This window comes from Pelobates fuscus, chromosome 8, assembly GCF_036172605.1.
Source record: "Pelobates fuscus isolate aPelFus1 chromosome 8, aPelFus1.pri, whole genome shotgun sequence".
NCBI lineage: Eukaryota > Metazoa > Chordata > Amphibia > Anura > Pelobatidae > Pelobates > Pelobates fuscus.
Window position 1 is genome coordinate 81,470,235 of NC_086324.1, and position 19,669 is coordinate 81,489,903.

The following is a 19,669-nucleotide window of genomic DNA, read 5'->3' on the forward strand; positions in this document are numbered from 1 at the left end:
CTCTGCTATGACCTGCCCATCTTGGTCCCCTTATATGGTATAGCTCATAGCTTCATTGAAGTACACAAGCCCCTTCACCATGGCAAGGTAGCGATCCAGCAGAACGAGTTATACAATGTATTAAGTTTATTAAGGTGGGTTTGCGGTGCAGGTGCATATACTTCCCCATAATCAATGATTGGCATCAGCATTTGCTGTACAATCGTTTCCTTTACTGTAGGGCTTAGGCAGGATTTGTTTCTGTAGCGAACAAAGTGAAGTCAGAGGAATTTTATCAGCTAAATAAAAAAGAATCAAGCAGAATGAAAGTGATCTTGTACATTTGCACAAAGTATTGCTCTAAACCCAACCACTATATCTGTATCACTTGCTTTGCCTCCCATTCTCTTTTTCCTCTCCCAAGCCCTGGGATCTAGCATAAAGAACATGCCAGCATAGTCACAGTGTAACTATCATTCCTGTATTTTTACACTATCTCTTAATTTCCAGTTATTGATGTTTTTTCTCACCCCATTGCTCATTATATGGATATCAGGCCCCTTCAGACTCAGCCCATGCGTTTTCAGGGGATATCCTGGTCATGCTTGTAAATAGTTACTATCACAGCTTATTTTATTTATTACATTATCTTTGCGTACTACTAAATCAACCATATAATGTCTGTTGCTACTTTTTATACACAAGCTTAGATATACCTAAAATTTTTACTGTAATGCCCAAATAGAGACTGAGTCACTGTAAACAGAGAAACCATTTTGTTTCTAATTTTAGGACAAATTCCCTTTTTGTTTTGTTACTGAACAGGGAATTGTGATGAAATAAAGTAGAATTGACATACTTTTATTCAAAATAACAATGTTTAGCAGCTTGGAAATTTTATTTACAACAACCCTTTTTCACAGAATGTTAACAAATGCTGGTATTCACTACAAATCACTGTTTAGTGAATTAACTGTGGCTTGATAGAGATGCATTTTCCTTTTTTATTTTTTTGCTATGCCTGGCTAGGTCTAATGTAAAATTGTCTGTCAGGCTTAATGCACTGAATTAAAGAAATAAACTTTGTCAGCAGAAGTCTAAATCCACCATTCAAACAGCAGACTGTACAGTTTTCTTTTTTTTTTTTAATTGAACCATACAGGATCCATTAACATGTAAATTTGTAGGTTCAACTCCAGTTTAAAGATTACTATATAAAGTGAGATTAGTTTCCTCTTTGTTGCACTCATCAAAAAGCCAACATGGGAAAGGTAAGTAAGGAAGAAACATAAATCCATGCATATTTTACTTATTTAATTATACTTTTTTTTTCAATTGTTGCTGTTACTTTGATAGCTTTTACAAAACTAGTCAATATATCTATTTTATTTCTTCTAAAAAAAAGTGTAATTTTCCTGCCCTAAATAATGAATTTGTTCATTTATTTAACAATTTTGTTTGTTGTAGCCATAATTTATATTTGCAGTAGTAGACATTTATGTCATTGCCACCTGTGTAATGTTTTACATAATTATCATAAAAGTTTTATTAATGAGATGTATCCATTTTAACAAGTAATTTTAAATGCACTTTCCAAGCAACATAACCACTACTTTTTCACAGTTCCACTGAATGTTTTTTGCATATTATTTCCAAGCAGTTTTAAAAAACAATGGATTACCTAGCACCCAGTGGTAATCACTACCTCATTAGTTGTTTGCACAGTTAATCAGGATTTAATTGGACCAAGTCACTGTTTGGAGTGACTAAACTAACACAGGTTTAAACCGACTTCTCACAATGGAGATCTGACACGACTGAATCCCGATTACCAAATATTTTGGACAAATAACAGGAAAATTAAGCTTCCTCATTATTATATCTGATTAGGTTAGATTTGAATGCAGAGTAATAATAATAATAATAATAATAATAATAATAATATATATATATATTTTTTTTATATATTTTTTTCAAACTGCTTGAAAATGATTTGACAAGAAACAGAGGGACTCCGCCCATAGCCTTATTGCACTATAACCACATCAGTAATGTTTGGTCTTAACAATGCCAGTAGGTAGAAAAACAAATGAATTACATATTTGGGTATGATTGAAAATTCCGTCTCAAATGAGTCACCAGACAATGTTTTACATTGCTAGAGGAAAGAGACAGAGTCTTTGAACCAAAACCACTTTATAAAGTTGAAATAGTTTTGATATTCTGTGCTCCTTTAATAGGCTACTGTGCAGGTTGGATTTATTAATTTATTGTACAGATCTGTAAGATGCTACTCAAAATAGTCCAAATTTAGTTAAATGAAAAAAAAACTGTGGATCACTATAGGGTCAGGAACACAAACATATATTCCTGACCTTATAGTGTTAAAACCAGCATCTAGCCCCCATGGGCTCCTCATGCATCCATAAATATAGCAACATCTTACTGTATTCAAGCCTGAAGCTGTAACTCTGCATCCTGTTAGACTCAGAAAAACAAGCAGTCTGCTGACATCATCAGAAGTGGTAGCCTGATCCAATCACAATGCTTCTCCATTAACATTTACTTTGAATTCACTTTGAATTCTTACTTTAGTGAATAAAACTGTAAGCGATAAGATTAGCCCTAAAGACCAGAATGATATGCTCCTGATTGCAAGGCAGGTATGAGAGAAAGGTCAGTCTATAGTCACAGACTGAATCTCTTAAACGTGAAGCAATAGGTAACTTTCAAGGCAAGCATCTTTTCAGACTTCCTCTCTTCATGAGATTTTGCACATGTGTAAATCTGTCAGGCATGCCCAATGCACTTTTCCAGCATACCAAGGGATAAAACACTGATTGGTTAGATCATTTCCCCCCCTGGAGTGGGTGTGGAAATCATAAGAAAGATAAAGCAGTTAATCATTAAAATTATTTGTAGCCTGCAAAGTGAGGCAAAGTTCTTATTCAAAGCTAAAACTGTGAATGAGATTGTTATCTGAAAGTGTCTCTTTAACACCTGACATTTCTTGGCATGTTATTGAACACAAGAGGGGTTAAAATTTAGGTATTGGTTATTCATGTTAATAATTTAACAACTTTCCATTGTAGATCGTTTTCTACGAGGACAGGGACTTCCAGGGACGCTCTTATGAGTGCAGCTCTGATTGTTCCGAATTGAATTCATACTTCAGCCGCTGCAACTCCATTCGAGTGGAGAATGGAAACTGGATGCTGTATGAACACCCCAACTACAGAGGGAACCAGTACTTTCTGAAGAGGGGAGAATATCCTGATTTTTCCCACTGGACAAGTCACAATGACTCCATTAGATCTTGCCGCATTATTCCACAAGTAAACATTTAATTATACGCATGTTTATCATTGATTAGTAAATGCTTATCACCTGAATATCAATTTATTTGTCCATCAATCCTCTTTCTCCACTCAACCATATTATATAACATTTATATAGGTTATATTATTTGCATAATATAGGTTTGAAATGTGATATCATATTGCACTGTTCTCTTTCCATGATATATTTCAAAACAAGATGTCTACTATATCTTAGCCGAATATAATATTTTCTAAACAGGTTTTTAAGAAAATTATATTTACTCTTACTTTACCTTTTGCTGTTATTCTTTCCCTCATCTTTGCATGGCATATTAAAAATTATTTCTCCCTTTCACTTTTTATCTTTTAAACTCTTCCTTACGCATGCACATTTGTCACTCTTATTCACAATCATTACCAAGGTCTTCCTTTTCTTTGTCCCCACCTTATAATTTTCACATTTTAATTTCAGCTACTAGGTGCTTTTTTCAGCCTCTATCCCTACCCCACCAACACAATAATTCTATATATCAGACTAAACGTCAGAGACATTCCAAGTCAACATCTCACAGAAAGATTTACATTTCTTATGTACTAGAAATGCTATAGATTCCATAAAAAAACCCTAAAAAAAAAAAAACGATAAAAATATTTTTTCAGGGGTGAGTGCTGCAATTTACTAATGTTTTGACCCATGTTACAGTAAATCACTCCTGTAATACTTTCAAACTGGCGCCAATCCATCTCTATGCAGTTACTCTGCTATTTTCTTGAATATGAAGAGAGGGGAAGCTGACTAGGAATGTATTTTGGGAACATCTAATTTAAACCACCCTTAAATGTCAAGATATGTACATTATGAATATGTACTGCAATATAACACTATGGACTTTACCAGAATCTACAAAACCACCCCTAATAAGGGTTAATAAGTGTGTAGGGATTTAGAAAAATACCCCTTTCTGTCTCACCAGAGGTTTTGCCTTTTAGCTGAAAGTAGCAAGGTGAATTGTTAGTGCCTTGACATGGCAGGAGAGCTTACACTCTAATGGCCATTGAAATGAAACTAAAAAACCTCCAGTTATTTGGATATATAGATTTGGGATAGTGCACAAGTAACTTTTTACTTTGTTTTATTACCAAGATTTGTCCATTTATATCTTTATAATATAGTCCAATATCTAGTAAAAAGAACCCACATAAAATCAAACAAGTACTATTATATATAAAAATGGTTAAGAATGCAAGTGCCATGTTAGTACTTTAATAACAATAATGTTACCTATAACTAAATTAACTAACAGGTACAGGTACTTGTATAACTAAAGGATAATATCTAATTGAAGCCTAAATAAAAAGGCAAAATAAATTAAATAAAATGGTAACCAATAGTTTTTTTGTATTTGTACTCATTGTTGTTTATTTTTCAGCATCGTGGGACATTTAGAATCAGGGTCTATGAGAAAGAAGACTTCAATGGTGCAATGCTGGAGTTCACTGAAGACTGCCCTCACGTCCATGAAGAATTTAGATACCATGACATTTTCTCCTGCAATGTTCTGGAAGGCCACTGGATCTTCTATGAAGAACCTAACTATCGCGGGCGTCAGTATTACCTGAGGCCTGGAGAGTACAGGAGATTCTCTGAATGGGGAGCTCCTAATTCCAAAGTTGGCTCCTTAAGACGTGTCCAATAGTTCTACTAAACTGAAATGGTACCCTTTATTTGACTGTATAGATATTAATAAATCATGAAAATGTTAAGATTCTATTGTAATGTTTTCTTTAGGGTTTGGGGAATCAGTACTGTACAAAATAATCCAGACTGGGATATTATGAAGAATATAGTCCTTTCTGGGCCAGGGACACAAATGTTTAGATATAGTAGTCAACAGAAATGACAGCACATAACTAGCCTTATGACAAAGGTCCTGGTAAAATAGAACTTTAATTATATACATTGTAGATTAATCATTTAGATGTATAACTAAGAATTAAGGACATAAACATTGGGGATGTTAGGCAGGCACAACATTTATTATGTAGCAGATTTTCTATTTAGTCTTCAAATAAAATTATGTAAAATATCTTTCTATCATAATGGCAGATTTAAAAAAAATATATCAAAATATTATGGACAAGCATATCCACACACATGTGTATTCTTTGGTTCACTTACCAATGCTATGTGGTTTTGTTTTTTTAAACCCGACTGTTGGACCAAATCATAGGTTTAGATGTAAGTAAATTAAATAATTAGTCTCAGATGCCTTTTTAGATGATTGGGCCTGCACAGTTTGGTGCTGGTTTATAGCATAACATCTCTACTGTGGCACTAAGGCAGAGATACTTGTGTATTGGTGGAAAAAATAATCTCTCTGTTGATATAATTGAATCCTTATTTATACATGAAAAGGAAGAGTACAGACCAGAAAAAAGCTGCACTGGTGTTTAGCGGCTTAGTAGAAAATTTGTGTAGTAGATAAAGCAAAGACTACAAAGTCAATACATATAAACTTTGAAGTCCATGGAATTGCTTTCTCACCAGCCCACTGTGTTTCACTGCTCCTTACCTCGGGGGAGCGATCCCCTAGGCTTGTGAGGCTATGCATTCCCCTCTCCCCTTGAGGCTTTTTCAAGTGCATGTAAAGTCATCCTCTTTATTGCTTTATATATCCACAGAGTCCTCAATCTGTGGATGTAACTTGTATGCTTAAATGGAATACAATGGCTCTGGTCCTTAGGTATATTAATATGTTACAATTAGAAACATATTAGTCAGAGTGTGGAAAAGTATTATATGTTCTAAAACCTAAATGTTTTAACAAAAGACAAATTCAAACCTTTTAAAGAGTTGATTTATTATTTTAAAGAAAAAGGGAAATAATAATTAGTTTCAGTAAGGGTAAAGTGATAATCCTCTAACTGTGGCTAATTGTGTATAAAATCCTGAAAATCCAACATATAAAACCAAATGATAAAATCAAAAACACATATTAAAATACATTATGCCCCAGGAGATTATTAATGCTCACCTACTAAATTATGCTATTCTAATATAAAATAGTATATTATTTAGAAAATATTATAAAGTGCTTATCTCCTAAGTGTTGCTTATCTTTGACTAAGAAACATTTAAGAAAAAAGCACGTTATGATACTTTTTGTTGTATCCTTAATTAGGATAGCACAGCTTAGTAGATGAGCACCTTATTAATTGGCGAAAGCAATAACCATTTGAGGTCTCTCAGGACATACATACAAATCATTTAAAGATTTATCATTGGTTGCCTGATCTTGTTTAGAATGAGTCTTATCTAGTAAAGATGAGAACACGGACAATATGGCTGTAGCTAGAGTCATTTCAGGAGGAACACTAGGAGATGTTTCTATTATATCTTCATCTGTATCAATTTGTATAGATAGAGCATCTGCTTTTGTATTAGGTGTTCCAGGTCAGTATGCGATGACATAAGAAAACAAGATAAAACCAAGGACCCTCTAGCTTGCCTAGAAGAAAGTAATTTCATCTTACCAATATATGATTTTGATATATATCAAAAATCTCTGATCAAAGGAAACATTTATCAAAGTGAGCTTATTCAAACTCCTATAATCTATACAGGGTCGAGATCTCTCTCCTTCTTGGACACAAAGAAAAACCCAGCACCAGGAAATGATGTTGAATGATGAATAAAACCCCTTGATCAAAGAGTCCTGGATATATTCCTCCATTATCTGTTTTTTCTTAGATGACAATAGATAAATCCTACCAGGAGGCATGGTACCAGGGAGTAGATCTATAGCACAGTCATAGGTCCTATGTGATGGTAATTTATCAGCTTCCTTTTTTATCAAACAATTACCTAAAATCAGCATTATGCAGTGGAACAGTGTTAGACAAATGTGAAGAAGGAGGTAGATAATGAATAGGAAATACATGGGTAAGGCACCTCTCATTACAATTCTTTACCCAAGAATTCTATCTTTTTATTTATCATAATTTTCGTACCCCTCCCTGGTGGTGTGTATATAGATATATATATCTATATATATATATCTATATCTATCTATCTATCTATCTATCTATCTATCTATCTATCTACTTTTCTGTGTGTTGTCAGATATCCTACAATGTTTTCCTCATTCTTTCATCCTCTACCTGAGGCATGGAAATCTGAGGGTTCTGCACAGTATCTTAGCTGTTCCTAGAACTGCACTATTCTGTGTGTGTGTATATAACATTTTCTAACCCTTCTTGAGTGGTATATTTATTCCTCATTCTCGGGTTCTCTACCAGAGGCCTTGGAGTCTGAGGGTTTGGCGTAGTATCTTAGCTGTTTCTAGAACTGCACTCTTCTGGGTAGCAATCTCAGGTGTCCCACCTGGTATCTGTTGAAGCCACACCCCCAACTTAAAAGTCACAGCACCGAGTGCTCCTATAACAACTGGGACTACTACTGTCTTAACTTTCCACATCCTTTCTTGCTCTTTTTTGAGTCTTTGGTATTTGTCCATCTTCTCGTGTTCCTTCTTCCTGATGTTATATTCACTGGGTATTGCCTCATCCAACACAACTACAGCCTTCTGTTTCTTGTCCACCACCACAATGTCAGGTTCGTTGGCCATTACTTGCTTGTCTGTCCAAATCTGAAAATCCTACAGAATCTTAGCCCTATCAGTCTTAACTACCTTTGTGGTATTTCCTATCTGGACTTAGGCAGGTCCAGCCCATATGCTGTGCAGATGTTTCGATACACAATCCCAGCAACTTGGTTGTGTCTATCCATGTATGCTGTTACTGCTAACATCTTGCATCTGACTACTATGTGTTTGACTGTCTCAGAGGCCTCTTTGTACAGTCTGCACCTTGGATCTTGCCGGATGTGGAAGACTCCCACTTCTAGACTATCTATCTATCTGTCTGTCTGTCTTTCTATCAATCGTGAATACATTGTTAAACACAGATCTGCATACAGGTCAAGCCATAAGACTTGTTTTTTTTTGCCGCAAAAATCTAAATTCTGGATGAGCATATGCAAATTAATTCAACAAACAATCACATTATTCCACTTTAAACATGGATTCCTTGGAGTTTTTGTTTGCTGTATACAACAGCTTTGAAACACAACTCAGGAGGAGACACAGAGCCAGTGAACCACTCATGGACAGCTGTTTCGTTGTTAATGCAACTCATCAGCATGAGGTTGGTTGCTGGCTTGCTATTAAGGCTTGGCATTAATTGGGAAGCACAGGCCAAGGTGGGGAAAAATTGTGATTGAAAACCCCTTCCATCAGAAGCCAGTGGATAGTCAATACATTGTTAAACACAGATCTGTTTCAATTTTCCATGAATTTGGATTAACGTCTGTACAGATACTGCATCAATGTCCTTGTATATAAGTCCAACTGGTACACAGATCCAGAACCTTTTTCTGCAGCAAAGACACCTATACACATTCATAGGTATTCAAGCTATGTGTGCCTATACTCTGAGTATGCTCATTTTTTTTTTTTACTGTTTTATTGTACACTCTTTAGGATACCATAATTTAAAGTTGCATGGGAACTGTAGAAAGCGTAAAACTTAACTGATGATTCTAGTGTACAGGTCATAACCGTGCACATTTTTAAAATATCCAGTTGGTATTTTTCAATTATAAATAAGTCAATTGACAATCAAGCATACTCTTCCAAATCATCTCCATAGATATTCCAAATGTATTTGTATATGTTAGCCTCTAGAGCAAGCATTTGGCACAGGGTGCGGACGTCGCCATTTGGGGTATACCAGAGGCTGGACTCCGGAGTCACATACTGGCAGCGGCAAAGTGAGGTGAGTCTGCTTGTTGGCTAATAACAGGGGGCGGGGTTTAGTAGAGGTGGGTTCTGGGATTTGGTAGAGGGGGATTAGGATTTAGTATACAAAAGGGGGCTGGAATTTAGTATAGAGGGGGGGGACTGGGATTTAGTATAGAGGGGTGGTCTGGGATTTAGTAAAAAGCAGGGACTATGATTTAGTATAGGGATGTCTGGGGTTTAGTAGAGTGGGCCTGGGGTTTAGTAGAGGAGGTTGCTGGGATTTAGAAGAAAGAGGTGCTCATTTATCTTTTTTTCTTTTTTATTCTTTATTTTTTCTGTGCAAGAAAATTACAAGTGTATGTGAAGTGCCACAACAGCACGCAAAGATTAGTAATCAAAAGTATTGCTTTGGCACATAGAAACTGCACATTTTTATATTATGTTTAAGCAAGCTAGACTGGTATGTCTACATGAACGTTAGCAGAGTGAGAATAGTTAGTCTAAAAGAGATAGGCAAGCACATCATATTCTATATCATGTATTAAAGTTGAGACCTGCTGCTCAGGGAGGAAAGTTACGCTTAGAAAAGTGTAACTGGTTGCAGCTTATGTGTACTAATTATTTGACTTAGCATTCCGTAAAGGGTAGAGGGAGATATTAGATATTATCGTCTTTGCAGTAGTTAGTGGATATGTGTGGTTTATGTAGCTTTACAAGTGTGTTATGCTAGGTAATATGTGGTTTGTAGGTTATCTCGCTGACTGCCATTATGGGGGGTGCATCTGGCTAAGTGGACCTGTTGCCTTATACAATAGCGCTGACGTGGTATTTCAGCTGTACAATTTTATGTTTTGTAGCGTAACAATTATCTTGTGCTCCGTGGTGTTGCTTAGTTGGACGTTCAGTAATAAATCAATATAATATGTCAGGAGGTGTTGTGTTGTACCGAACATGTTTGTAACATCTCAACGGCAGGTGCAAGAAGCAAGCAAAGATTATTAGTACGGCATAGTTAAACAGGACAATTTAAGGCAATTTGGAAGACAGGCTAGACATATATTGCAGCATGAGGTTAATTCACATTTTCCAATATAATAGACATGCTCATATCAGTCAGTGAGTATAGACCTTATGGCTAGGTAAGAGTGGCTAGAGGTACCAGCTACTGGGTAGGACATCCTAGTGATGTACCATCAACTTTGTTGGTGGGGTGGGTCTAAGAAGGGATAGGGCCACCAAATGTAAGGCACAATTTGTTCTATCCTGAGGTGATAGCCAGGCAAACTAATGATGGGGAGTATATCTGAAGGTCTTTCAGGCTTTCGGTGACAGGCTCTACATATTAAAATAATAGAGATCTAAGCTGAACCCATATGACACCAACTGAGAAAAAGGACATTGGGACAATAGTTGGTAGAATACGATGAGACCCCTTATTCGTTCCCCTGAGTGATAGGGAATAGCTGTAGCTTGGCAGGGTGAGGGCCTAAACTAATGTTAGGACTTCGCAAGTCTAGGCTCGTTATGCGAGGTACCTGTTTCCGTTTTGCATCATGTAGGGTGGAGCCTGAGCTCCGTATGGGGGGCATATCAGAAGTGGTGTGGTAGGTGTATTTTAGTGTATACTGAGGAGATGGCCAAGGGTGCGTGGATGTTGGTCAGCTTACTGATAACGTGGCCTTGTACCTTGTATAACTTATTGCTATGGTGGTAGATGAAACCGGAGGTGAAAAAGAGAGAGAGAAAAAAAAATACAACGGGAAATCAACAGTTTTAACCCAAATCTGAACGGTTCAAAGACCCCTAAACATAACGGTCTGCGGCAGTCCTAGACCGACTCTTCAGCATGCCATATGGTAAAGTGAATGCTGCCCGCAGTCTCTGTTTAGGTGGTGACTGAGGCGTAGGATTCTGGCGTGGAACCCCACGGGATGAACGTGACGGTTCTTGCTGGATCCCAGTTTCGAGTAGGAGAGGTTAGGTAGTGGGATCTTTCTTGGGTGGGTGAGTCCTGTGGCAGGCCTAGAGTCTGCAAGAGATCTTCTTCGTCCTGGGTGCCTTGTATCTGGTGTGTGTTAGCTCCATGCTGTACGAGGAGTGTTCGGTAGGGCCGCCATCGGTAGCTTATGTTATTTCGTTGGAGCAGGGAAGTAAGGGATCGGAGTGACCTGCGCCACGCTAGGGTTCCGCGTGGCAAGTCGGTGAAGAAGGTCAGTGCCATACCGTCTAACTGAAAGGGGGTTTTACCCCAGAGGGCGGAGAGGACTGCCGATTTATCTTTCCCGGTCCGGAAGGTGACTATTGTGTCCCTTGTGGCCGTGGTTGGGGCTTTGGTGGGTTTGGGGACCCGGAAGAGGTCTGTGGGGGTTAGTACTTTGACCTGTCCGGGTGGCAATATGGCTGTGAGTATGCGCCTAAGAACCTGTGGCAGCTCGGCATCCGGTACCTCCTCTGGGATCCCTCTTACTTTTAAGTTGTTTCTCCGTCTAGCATCCTCTTGGGTCGCAAAGCGGCGTTCATGTAGCATGTTCTGGTGTTGCAAATCCTGCACGGCTTTTTGCAATGAGGAAATGTCCCGCTGGTGGTCTTTTGAGGAGTCCTCCAGTGAGTTTATGTGGCCTGTCAGGCCCTGTAGTTCCCCCGGAGAGCAGTGACACCAGTTATGATGTTCTTCTGTAGGTCTGCTAATAGAGCTTTTAGTACCCCGGTGGTTACCAGGTCAGAGTCAGCTCCTGTTTTATATTGTTTCACCCTCTGCATTGGGGCAGAGGCTGTGAGGTAATCATCCCCGGTGTCCCCAGAGCAGTCGTCCGAGAAGTCTGAGCAGCCTCCGTGGAGAGCCGCTATATTGGGGCTGCTGGTGCCGCGTGCTTGCCTCCACATATCTCCAATTGTCAGCCCTGGAACAGGTTTGTCGGTTACCGGTCTTTTGTTTTTCCGTCCCATGAGGCTTGGTGAGTTCCCACGGTTGTGCAGGGATCGGTGAGGGTTATTTTGGGTCAGATTTCCCCGTTCTTTGCTCGGAGCTTCAAATTCTGATTTCTCTTTTTTATACTGTACTTTTCAAAATTCTATGAAAATGTAAGTTGTTTTGTTTGTTTGTTTTTTTTGCGGCCCACATAAGCACAATCCTTTTTTATTTGGCCCGTGCTAGCCTTTGAGTTTGACATGCTTGCTCTAGAGGAAATAGTGTTCAGTACCAGAGGACCAATCAGGAGTTTCCACAATTACTCTATCATTACTTGCGACAGATGTATACATTTTCTAGTTCTAAATCTTTTAATTAACCCACACAGAATGATACATACATACATGTATATAATTTGTATATCTCTTTCTATATAATATATGTCCTTATACACTCAGATGGACATCACATACAAGTTCAAGAACATGCTTGCATTTTAATTAAAACTTTTAATTTACTGTTATTTCTCCAGTCCAGGAAACCAGCATTTCTAAAACTGTTTGCACCTCTCAAAAACTGTCTGGAGTTCATGGCAACATTGTTTGTTACAATCCAGGGACAATGTATTGGCCAGAAGGTCAATAGTACAATTTTATATCAATTAATGCTTTAGTGTGATTTTTAACAAGTAAATAAATCCATAATTGTTCCTCTCCACTCATCTCTAGCTGCTTTCCCTCCACTACCTCCCCTCACAATTACTCAATCATGCATAAAGTATGATAGAAAGCAAGCTGCAGCAGTCTTCTTCAGGATTAATTAACAAGCAGCTCACATACGCCCTCCACTGGTGGGAGGGTTGAGCCTAAACCTAATGTAGCAGCCAGAAATAGTTGAAACGTAGTTTGGCAAACCTCTGATACTGAAATGTTAAATAAAATTAGATTTGATCGGAAACCAGTCTATGACCCATGGTGTGTAAGTCATGAGAACCCAGTAATCATTCAAAAAGAGGAAGGCTATGAAGACACAGAGGAACTCAAATAGGTCCAAAAATCTGTTTGTGGATGCACCATGAATGTCATCTAGCTGATGGAATGATTACTGACAACTACTGTATAAACTACTATGTGTAACTGAATGTGTCTCTCCTATTGCCACAAGATGGCAGTAATGGTAAACATAACTTTACAGACAGAAAAAGGGGTTTTGTGTTACACAGACATGTTACAGTGCTGTCGCCCTACCCCAGGTGTTCCCTTGTGTAGGGGTTCAGAAAAATACCCATCTCTATCTCATTACAGAAAAACAACCATTTGCAAGGTGATTTGTTAGTGTAGGTCTAACCTAAGAGGTTTTTGCCTTGACGTGGCTGCTGAGTTTACACTTGAATGGCATAGGGATTTAGAACAGCATGCAAGAAACTTTCTTATTTGGTTTCTGTTGTATGTATTGGGGCTGATGTGTACTATTGTCATTGCCACTGCTGCCCAGGAGTAGTGAAAGTTTGAGCGCAGAGCTTAATTTTGTATGTTTGTATTTACTTTTGTATCACACAGCCATGTTACAATGCTGCCACCACCCCATTTATTCCCTATTAATGGTTAATAAGTGTGTAGGGATTTAGAAACATACCCATCTCATTAGAGCTTAAAGCAGCAAAGTGAATTGTTAGTGTAGGACTTGCCTTGACGTGGCAGGTGAGCTGACACTTTAATGGCCATTGGAGTGATACTAAAAAAAAAATTACATCCATTTAAATGTGCACATGGCTTTATTATAGCTCGCAAGTAACTTTTTTCTTTGTTTTTTTTATTTCAAGACTTATTTTGCCTGAACCACACTTCAATGGAGATAAACAAGCACATGAAGCCGTTCAACTTTCTAGAACAGAGGGCCTTCAGGGAGGTGTGGAGTGTTGTCTTCACTCTTACCAAGTGAAAGACAAAATGATGTCCAAAGCAAGACAGCAGACCACAAGCCACTTGGATGCAAATATTTCCATTTATCATAACTTGCCCATGCTGACTTTGTGTCATGGCCGTTACCAGTAATTCCTGTCTCTTCCGGGTTGACGGACTGTAGCCACACCCCCTCTCTGACGCGGTCTCATTACGCTACATAATGCGACCGTGACAGACAACAGAAGCTGGATTAATGAACAGCGTACCGCGGAATTAAACCGGCTGCCACTCTTCTCTACAATTTGCCTGTGTACCGAACCGGACTTGTACTCGACTGACCTCCTTCTCCTTCCCTCGATCACGGCTAGTACTTTGACTCCTCTCGACCTCTCTCCAACGGAACCTCCCCGGAGGGGACTCTGGGACCAACTTAAAGCCTCTGGAAGCTAAGTAACTTTACTTGTGTTATACGAACTTTTCCCACTGACTTCAGAGCACACAAGCTTTAGCCTGCTCGGACGTTCTCCTATCGTTATAGGAGTAATTCCTATTCATTAACCCTTCAGACTCCAGCTGATGTGTTTTCTACCAATTAATCTAAAACAAATCTCTGCAAGTTAATCTCCATTACCTTCTCTTCATTGAATTTTGCTGCAATTCAATTGTATAAGATAGTCTAAGAATCCACTTACCAATACTGAAGTATTTAAAGACACAGTACCTATGTTTTCTTCAATCAAAATATTAAAGACACAGTATCAGTGAATTCTCAAGTGAACTGTCATCTCTTTATTTTCCTCAATATATCACATTCACATCTATTTAAACTGAAATCTGCAGTTGAGCTCCATCTTACTCTATGTGAACGTGACACTTTGGACACATAAAGGGCCTTGAGATTCATCACTCATTCCTTACAAGTGGAATTTTCTTTTTTCCACTGGAAGCATGCAGTGGTAACATCTACCCGGTCCTGAGCAGCCAAAATAATGTGTGCCTTCAAAAATGGGAGGGCATTCCATACAACAAAGTGCTAAAATTGATTCAGCAATCTATAGATAGCTGCAGTGGATGGGTCGAGATTACTGCAACGCACATAGGTCTGCGCCCCATCTTTGGGATCCTCCTGATTGCAAGACCATTGGACCTGAAGGAGTACTTTCACTCTATTATATTAAGATATATATTGAATCCCATGAAACTAGACCTCTGACTTCCTAACTAAGCCTTCTAGATTTCCATACCACAAGAAGACTTTTGCCTCGATATAGTCTGCCCTGTAGGGATCCTCAAAATGCACCATGTATTGTTCCCTTGCCTACTTGCAAAAGGAAAGCCTTAACCCCCTTTTTCTGAATGCTATGGACTACAGTTACGTCTCTGCGCTATAGGAACATAATTCTACTGTTCACCTTCTAACTATGTTTTCTACCTAGCTGCAGGTGGATTGCCATGCTATTATCATCTTGGGAACAGGAACAACATGTTTATTAATTAATTAATTTGCCATATGTGCAATCATATTACAGTGGGACCTCGGTTTACAAACGCCTCGGTTAACATAATTTTCGGTTTACAAATAAAAATCCATTGAAAATACTGCCTCGGTTTACAATTTTTTTTTCGCAATAAAAACAAGTTTCTCCAGAATGCATTGCACCTGGGAGGTTTATAGCACCGCCCCCTGCATGCAGGAGCCTGTGGGTAGCACGTGGCATAGAGTGTGGTGGTGTTGGGAGGTGTTGGAGCGGCTTTTGCATAAAGTTTTGGAGCCATTCTGGAAATTGTTTGCAGTTGTTTTGAGACTTTTTGGTGCATTTCTCAAGCTGTGGAAATTTAGGGAGCTGAGCTTCATCGTTTGCATGTCTTTTATTGTGTGTTCTGCATTGTGGATTGGTTTCCATGAAAACTCATTTTGACTTTTTTCTGACCTCCAGAACGGATTAATTGGTTTTCACTGCATTTCTATGGGAAACCGCGTTTCGGTTTACAAATGTTTCGCAATAAGAAACGTCCCGGAGAACGCATTAAATTCGTAAACCGAGGTCCCACTGTACTCTGATCGAGCGTGTATCAGAAGGTTTCTTGGAGAATTTATGGACAGAATCCATATTGGCATTTACACTTCTTTCCTCAGGAACCTTGTAAAATGTATTGCATTTGTGTGTAAATAATTTGTAACAAGGACACACATTGTGTCTCTTCTTTCCACCCTTCCTGTATCCTACCCTTTTCTCTCTTAACTTTCTTCCTATCAATTCTCCCTCTTCCCTTTTTTACCCGTCCCACTAATTTTCCCCATTACTTCATCCTACCCTGAGTGTAAGAGCTTTCTGGCGAGGCTTTTGCACCCATTGACCCCTTCTTGTTTAACAAAACTCAGGAGTTTCCAGCTCTCCTGAAGTCTACGAGGAGATGAGAAGCCATGTCTAGCTGACCCCAGGTAAATAAAACCATTACTGAATGGTTTGACTACTTACATTGAAATGGCAGAGGTGTCCTTTAAGCATCATAATCACTAGGATTGTGACAAATAGTTCAAGGTGTTGCCTTGGCCTCCAAATTCCCCATATCTCAAACTGATTGACAATCTGTGGGATGTGCTGAACAACAAATCCAAATCCGAGGTGGCCTGTGTATTCATAGTAACCCTTCCCACAACTTTAGGCTCTGCTTACAGGCTCAGCATTTGTATATATATATATATGCACAATTCCAGAAGTTTTGCACTCCAGCTTTCCTCCGTGTTTGGCCCGGTGCTCAGCTGCACAAAAATATAATTCCAATAGAGAAGCCAGCACTCGAGGACTTTTTTTAAAAGGTAATAAGTTTAATCCAGTAGGTCAAAGTTTCAGTTCACATATTTGAACTTTCTTCAGGACATAATAACACATACATGTAAACAGTGACTATAAATAAGAAAGACTAACCTACCTGACTCAGATCACCTGTGTGTGGGCTCCGTGCGCATGCGTGAGATTAAGATCCACCCCCAATGATGTCATAACATCCGGGATCTATAAATCCGTCACCAAGGCTATATATAAACAAAAGACTAACTGATTAGGTCACCATGATCGTCCATAAATGGATGGCTACTAAATATATGTTAAAGTGAATCTTTTTAATATCTGTTAGACACTTATATAAGTGTCTAAGTAAAGTGACGGTGCAATGATATATGGAAAAAATATACTCATTATTAAAGTGCTAGTAAGATTTGCTAAAATGACTATATCATAATAGTTAAAGTGAAAGATGTGCAAAAAATGTTGGTTATCGCAAAAGTGCATGGTGCATGATCATCCCAATGTGCTAAATGTTTTTTAATAACGTGCAATTTCTATCTTTTAAATGCATATATAACATATAGAAAATTATAGAAAACTTTTTTTAAAGAAAAAGTGACTATCTATCCCAGTTTTTTCACTTGGTACAAGGGGGGGAAAAAACGGAACTAACCTGCGGCTTATCGGAGGAATACATTGTATCCACATACTATGTATTCATTTTGCAGCAGAGTACAGTGTATCTAAAAATAATAAAATAACTAAAGTAGTTATAATAATTTCACAATCTAATACTACTTAAGAATAGCGATATTCATACAAATAGAGAAATTATGTTCATACAAAATTCAAAGTTATCAGGCCGATTCTCTAGTTTAATCCTAAAATAGGTTATCACTATCATCCATATTCAATATTATATCGGCCTGTTTGAAGGTTATTAGATGTATAATTCATAATCCATATTAAAATTAAAGTAAATCAAAATTGAAAAATAGGGAAATAAAGATTCTCATCCCATCTATCTAAATATCAAATAATAAAGTTCAATAGACAAATGGCATAAATGTAAATGTTCATTAAGTCCTAATGCTGCGATGGTATTTAGTTCCCGTATCCAGAATGTCTCTCTTTGCAGTTATAGGCACCACAACAGGAGAGGTATAGAAGAGATCAAGGATAACTTGTCCCTGTGCTGGATTTCCGATAAGCTTCAAACATTGTATTAGCCTCTTTAACCCCTTAAGGACACATGACATGTCTGACATGTCATGATTCCCCTTTATTCCAGAAGTTTGGTCCTTAAGGGGTTAATTAAAATATGGGGGGCACAAAAGAATATAATAGAAAATAGCACATAAAGTGTTACTCCAATAATGTTTTGCAGCAGCCATTTAGGTCTGCTCATTCTCTCTCTCTCTTGGTAACTGACAAGGCTATTACTCACCAGACAGCTCTGTCTGGATCATGCTAAGGCTCTGTTATTGGATGGTGTATGTTTCTCTGGCAAAAAATTGACTATCTCCCCAAGGATATTGCTCTTTAGATCACCCTTCTGTTCTGCTGCCTGGACATTATAACAAAAAAATGGTAACTGACCTGACTTGCTCTTAATAAATGAAGTCTTCTGCTCTTAGATTCTGTGCAGCTGCTTGGACTCCATCAATTGTCATTTGGCTCCTTTGAATGTCTACAACTAAGCATTTGGAGAAGCATTTTCCTGCCTCTCCAAAGACAGCATCACTAAAGGAATTGTTTTGCTTTGTCCTTGATTTTCCCTTGCTGAATTACCAATATTGACAAGACTTTCTCACTTATGAAAATTTGGATACATTGTGTTCACATTTTGGCAGATTGCCTGTTCCAAATTATTGCTACAAACTAATTGCTTACTATTGCAACGGTTGCTTTAATTTCTTATTTATAATAATTGTCTTAACTCTGAGCTGTCCTGACAAAACAAACTGTCTTCAATCAATCTCCAATTTTTCTGTATATTTTATGGAGAAATATTTGAGGGATATTAGCATTTATTTTTTTAAGGTATCTGCTGTAGACAGATACACAGTTGAAAAGATCGTCAAAGTAAGGAGTAGCTTTGGGAACTTGGTGAGGTGAGGTTTTAAACCTACAACAAAACCATTATTTACTTAAGATACTGATAATGCAGTCCACTTGTAGGTATGGTTTAAATTATGTAAGGTCTCAGGAGCAAAGTTTAGAATCAACTTTTGTGGTTCAGTAAAGGATGTAGACAGGGATGCCATATTAAAACCACACAACATATTAACGATTTTTAATACTCTGCTAAAAGCTAATTTACCTGAACTGGAATGTTCATGTCCAATTGTAATATGTTCGGCATACGTAAGAAAGGGGGTGCCACAGAGCTCCAAACAGATACTCTTCTCTCAGGCATAGGGGAGCATCTTGGTTTTATATATACATATAAATATATGGTCCTACTTAGATATTGTTAGTTACTTCTGAACTGAAGAGAGAGCTGTGTGGAGAGTCCACCTGCATTTTGGATTTCTACAACCCTTTTGGGTGGGATCAGTTTTATTTGCATATTGTTTTGGTTCATTAGGTAATGGCACTCGGTGAGCTAAAAACAGCTTGAGAGCTGAGCAGGGACCCACCGAAGGGCAATTGAAGGGCAATATTCTCTTGCACATTGATTTGTTGCTTTTTTTTTTGCTCTTACTTCTCAATTACATTTTTAAAGGGACACTCCAGGTAGCTTAACAAGTTAAGCTTAAATTAAAGCTATTAAGCTCAAGTACCTGTGGTCGGTTTCTTTTCTTTCAATTCTGTGTAGTTCTCCTGCAGTGCTGTAACCCACTGTTAATCCCTCCCCTGCCGAGGATAGAGATATAGATAGATAGAGATAGCTATATATATATATATATATATATACATATAAATATATATATATATATATATATATATATATATAAATAGATAG

The 19,669-nt window shown here is 38.0% G+C and overlaps 2 protein-coding genes across 2 annotated transcripts in view; both read left to right on the forward strand.

Moving 5' to 3' along the window:
• The window catches only part of LOC134570823 (carboxypeptidase O-like), a 467,541-nt gene that overhangs the window by 57,780 nt on the left and 390,092 nt on the right, over positions 1-19,669 (forward strand). The gene's annotated exons all lie outside the window — the stretch shown is intronic.
• Positions 1,209-5,063, forward strand: LOC134570821 (gamma-crystallin 1-like). The gene is made up of 3 exons (XM_063428801.1): positions 1,209-1,250; positions 3,072-3,314; positions 4,730-5,063. The coding sequence occupies exons 1-3, from the start codon at positions 1,242-1,244 to the stop codon at positions 4,994-4,996; spliced, it is 519 nt and encodes a 172-aa protein (XP_063284871.1). The 5' UTR covers positions 1,209-1,241; the 3' UTR covers positions 4,997-5,063.

Excerpts from the sequence above, each read along its gene's own strand:
- LOC134570821 (XM_063428801.1), top strand. Across the intron at positions 3,315-4,729 it reads CTTGCCGCATTATTCCACAA|CATCGTGGGACATTTAGAAT; the intron begins GTAAACATTTAA and ends TTTATTTTTCAG.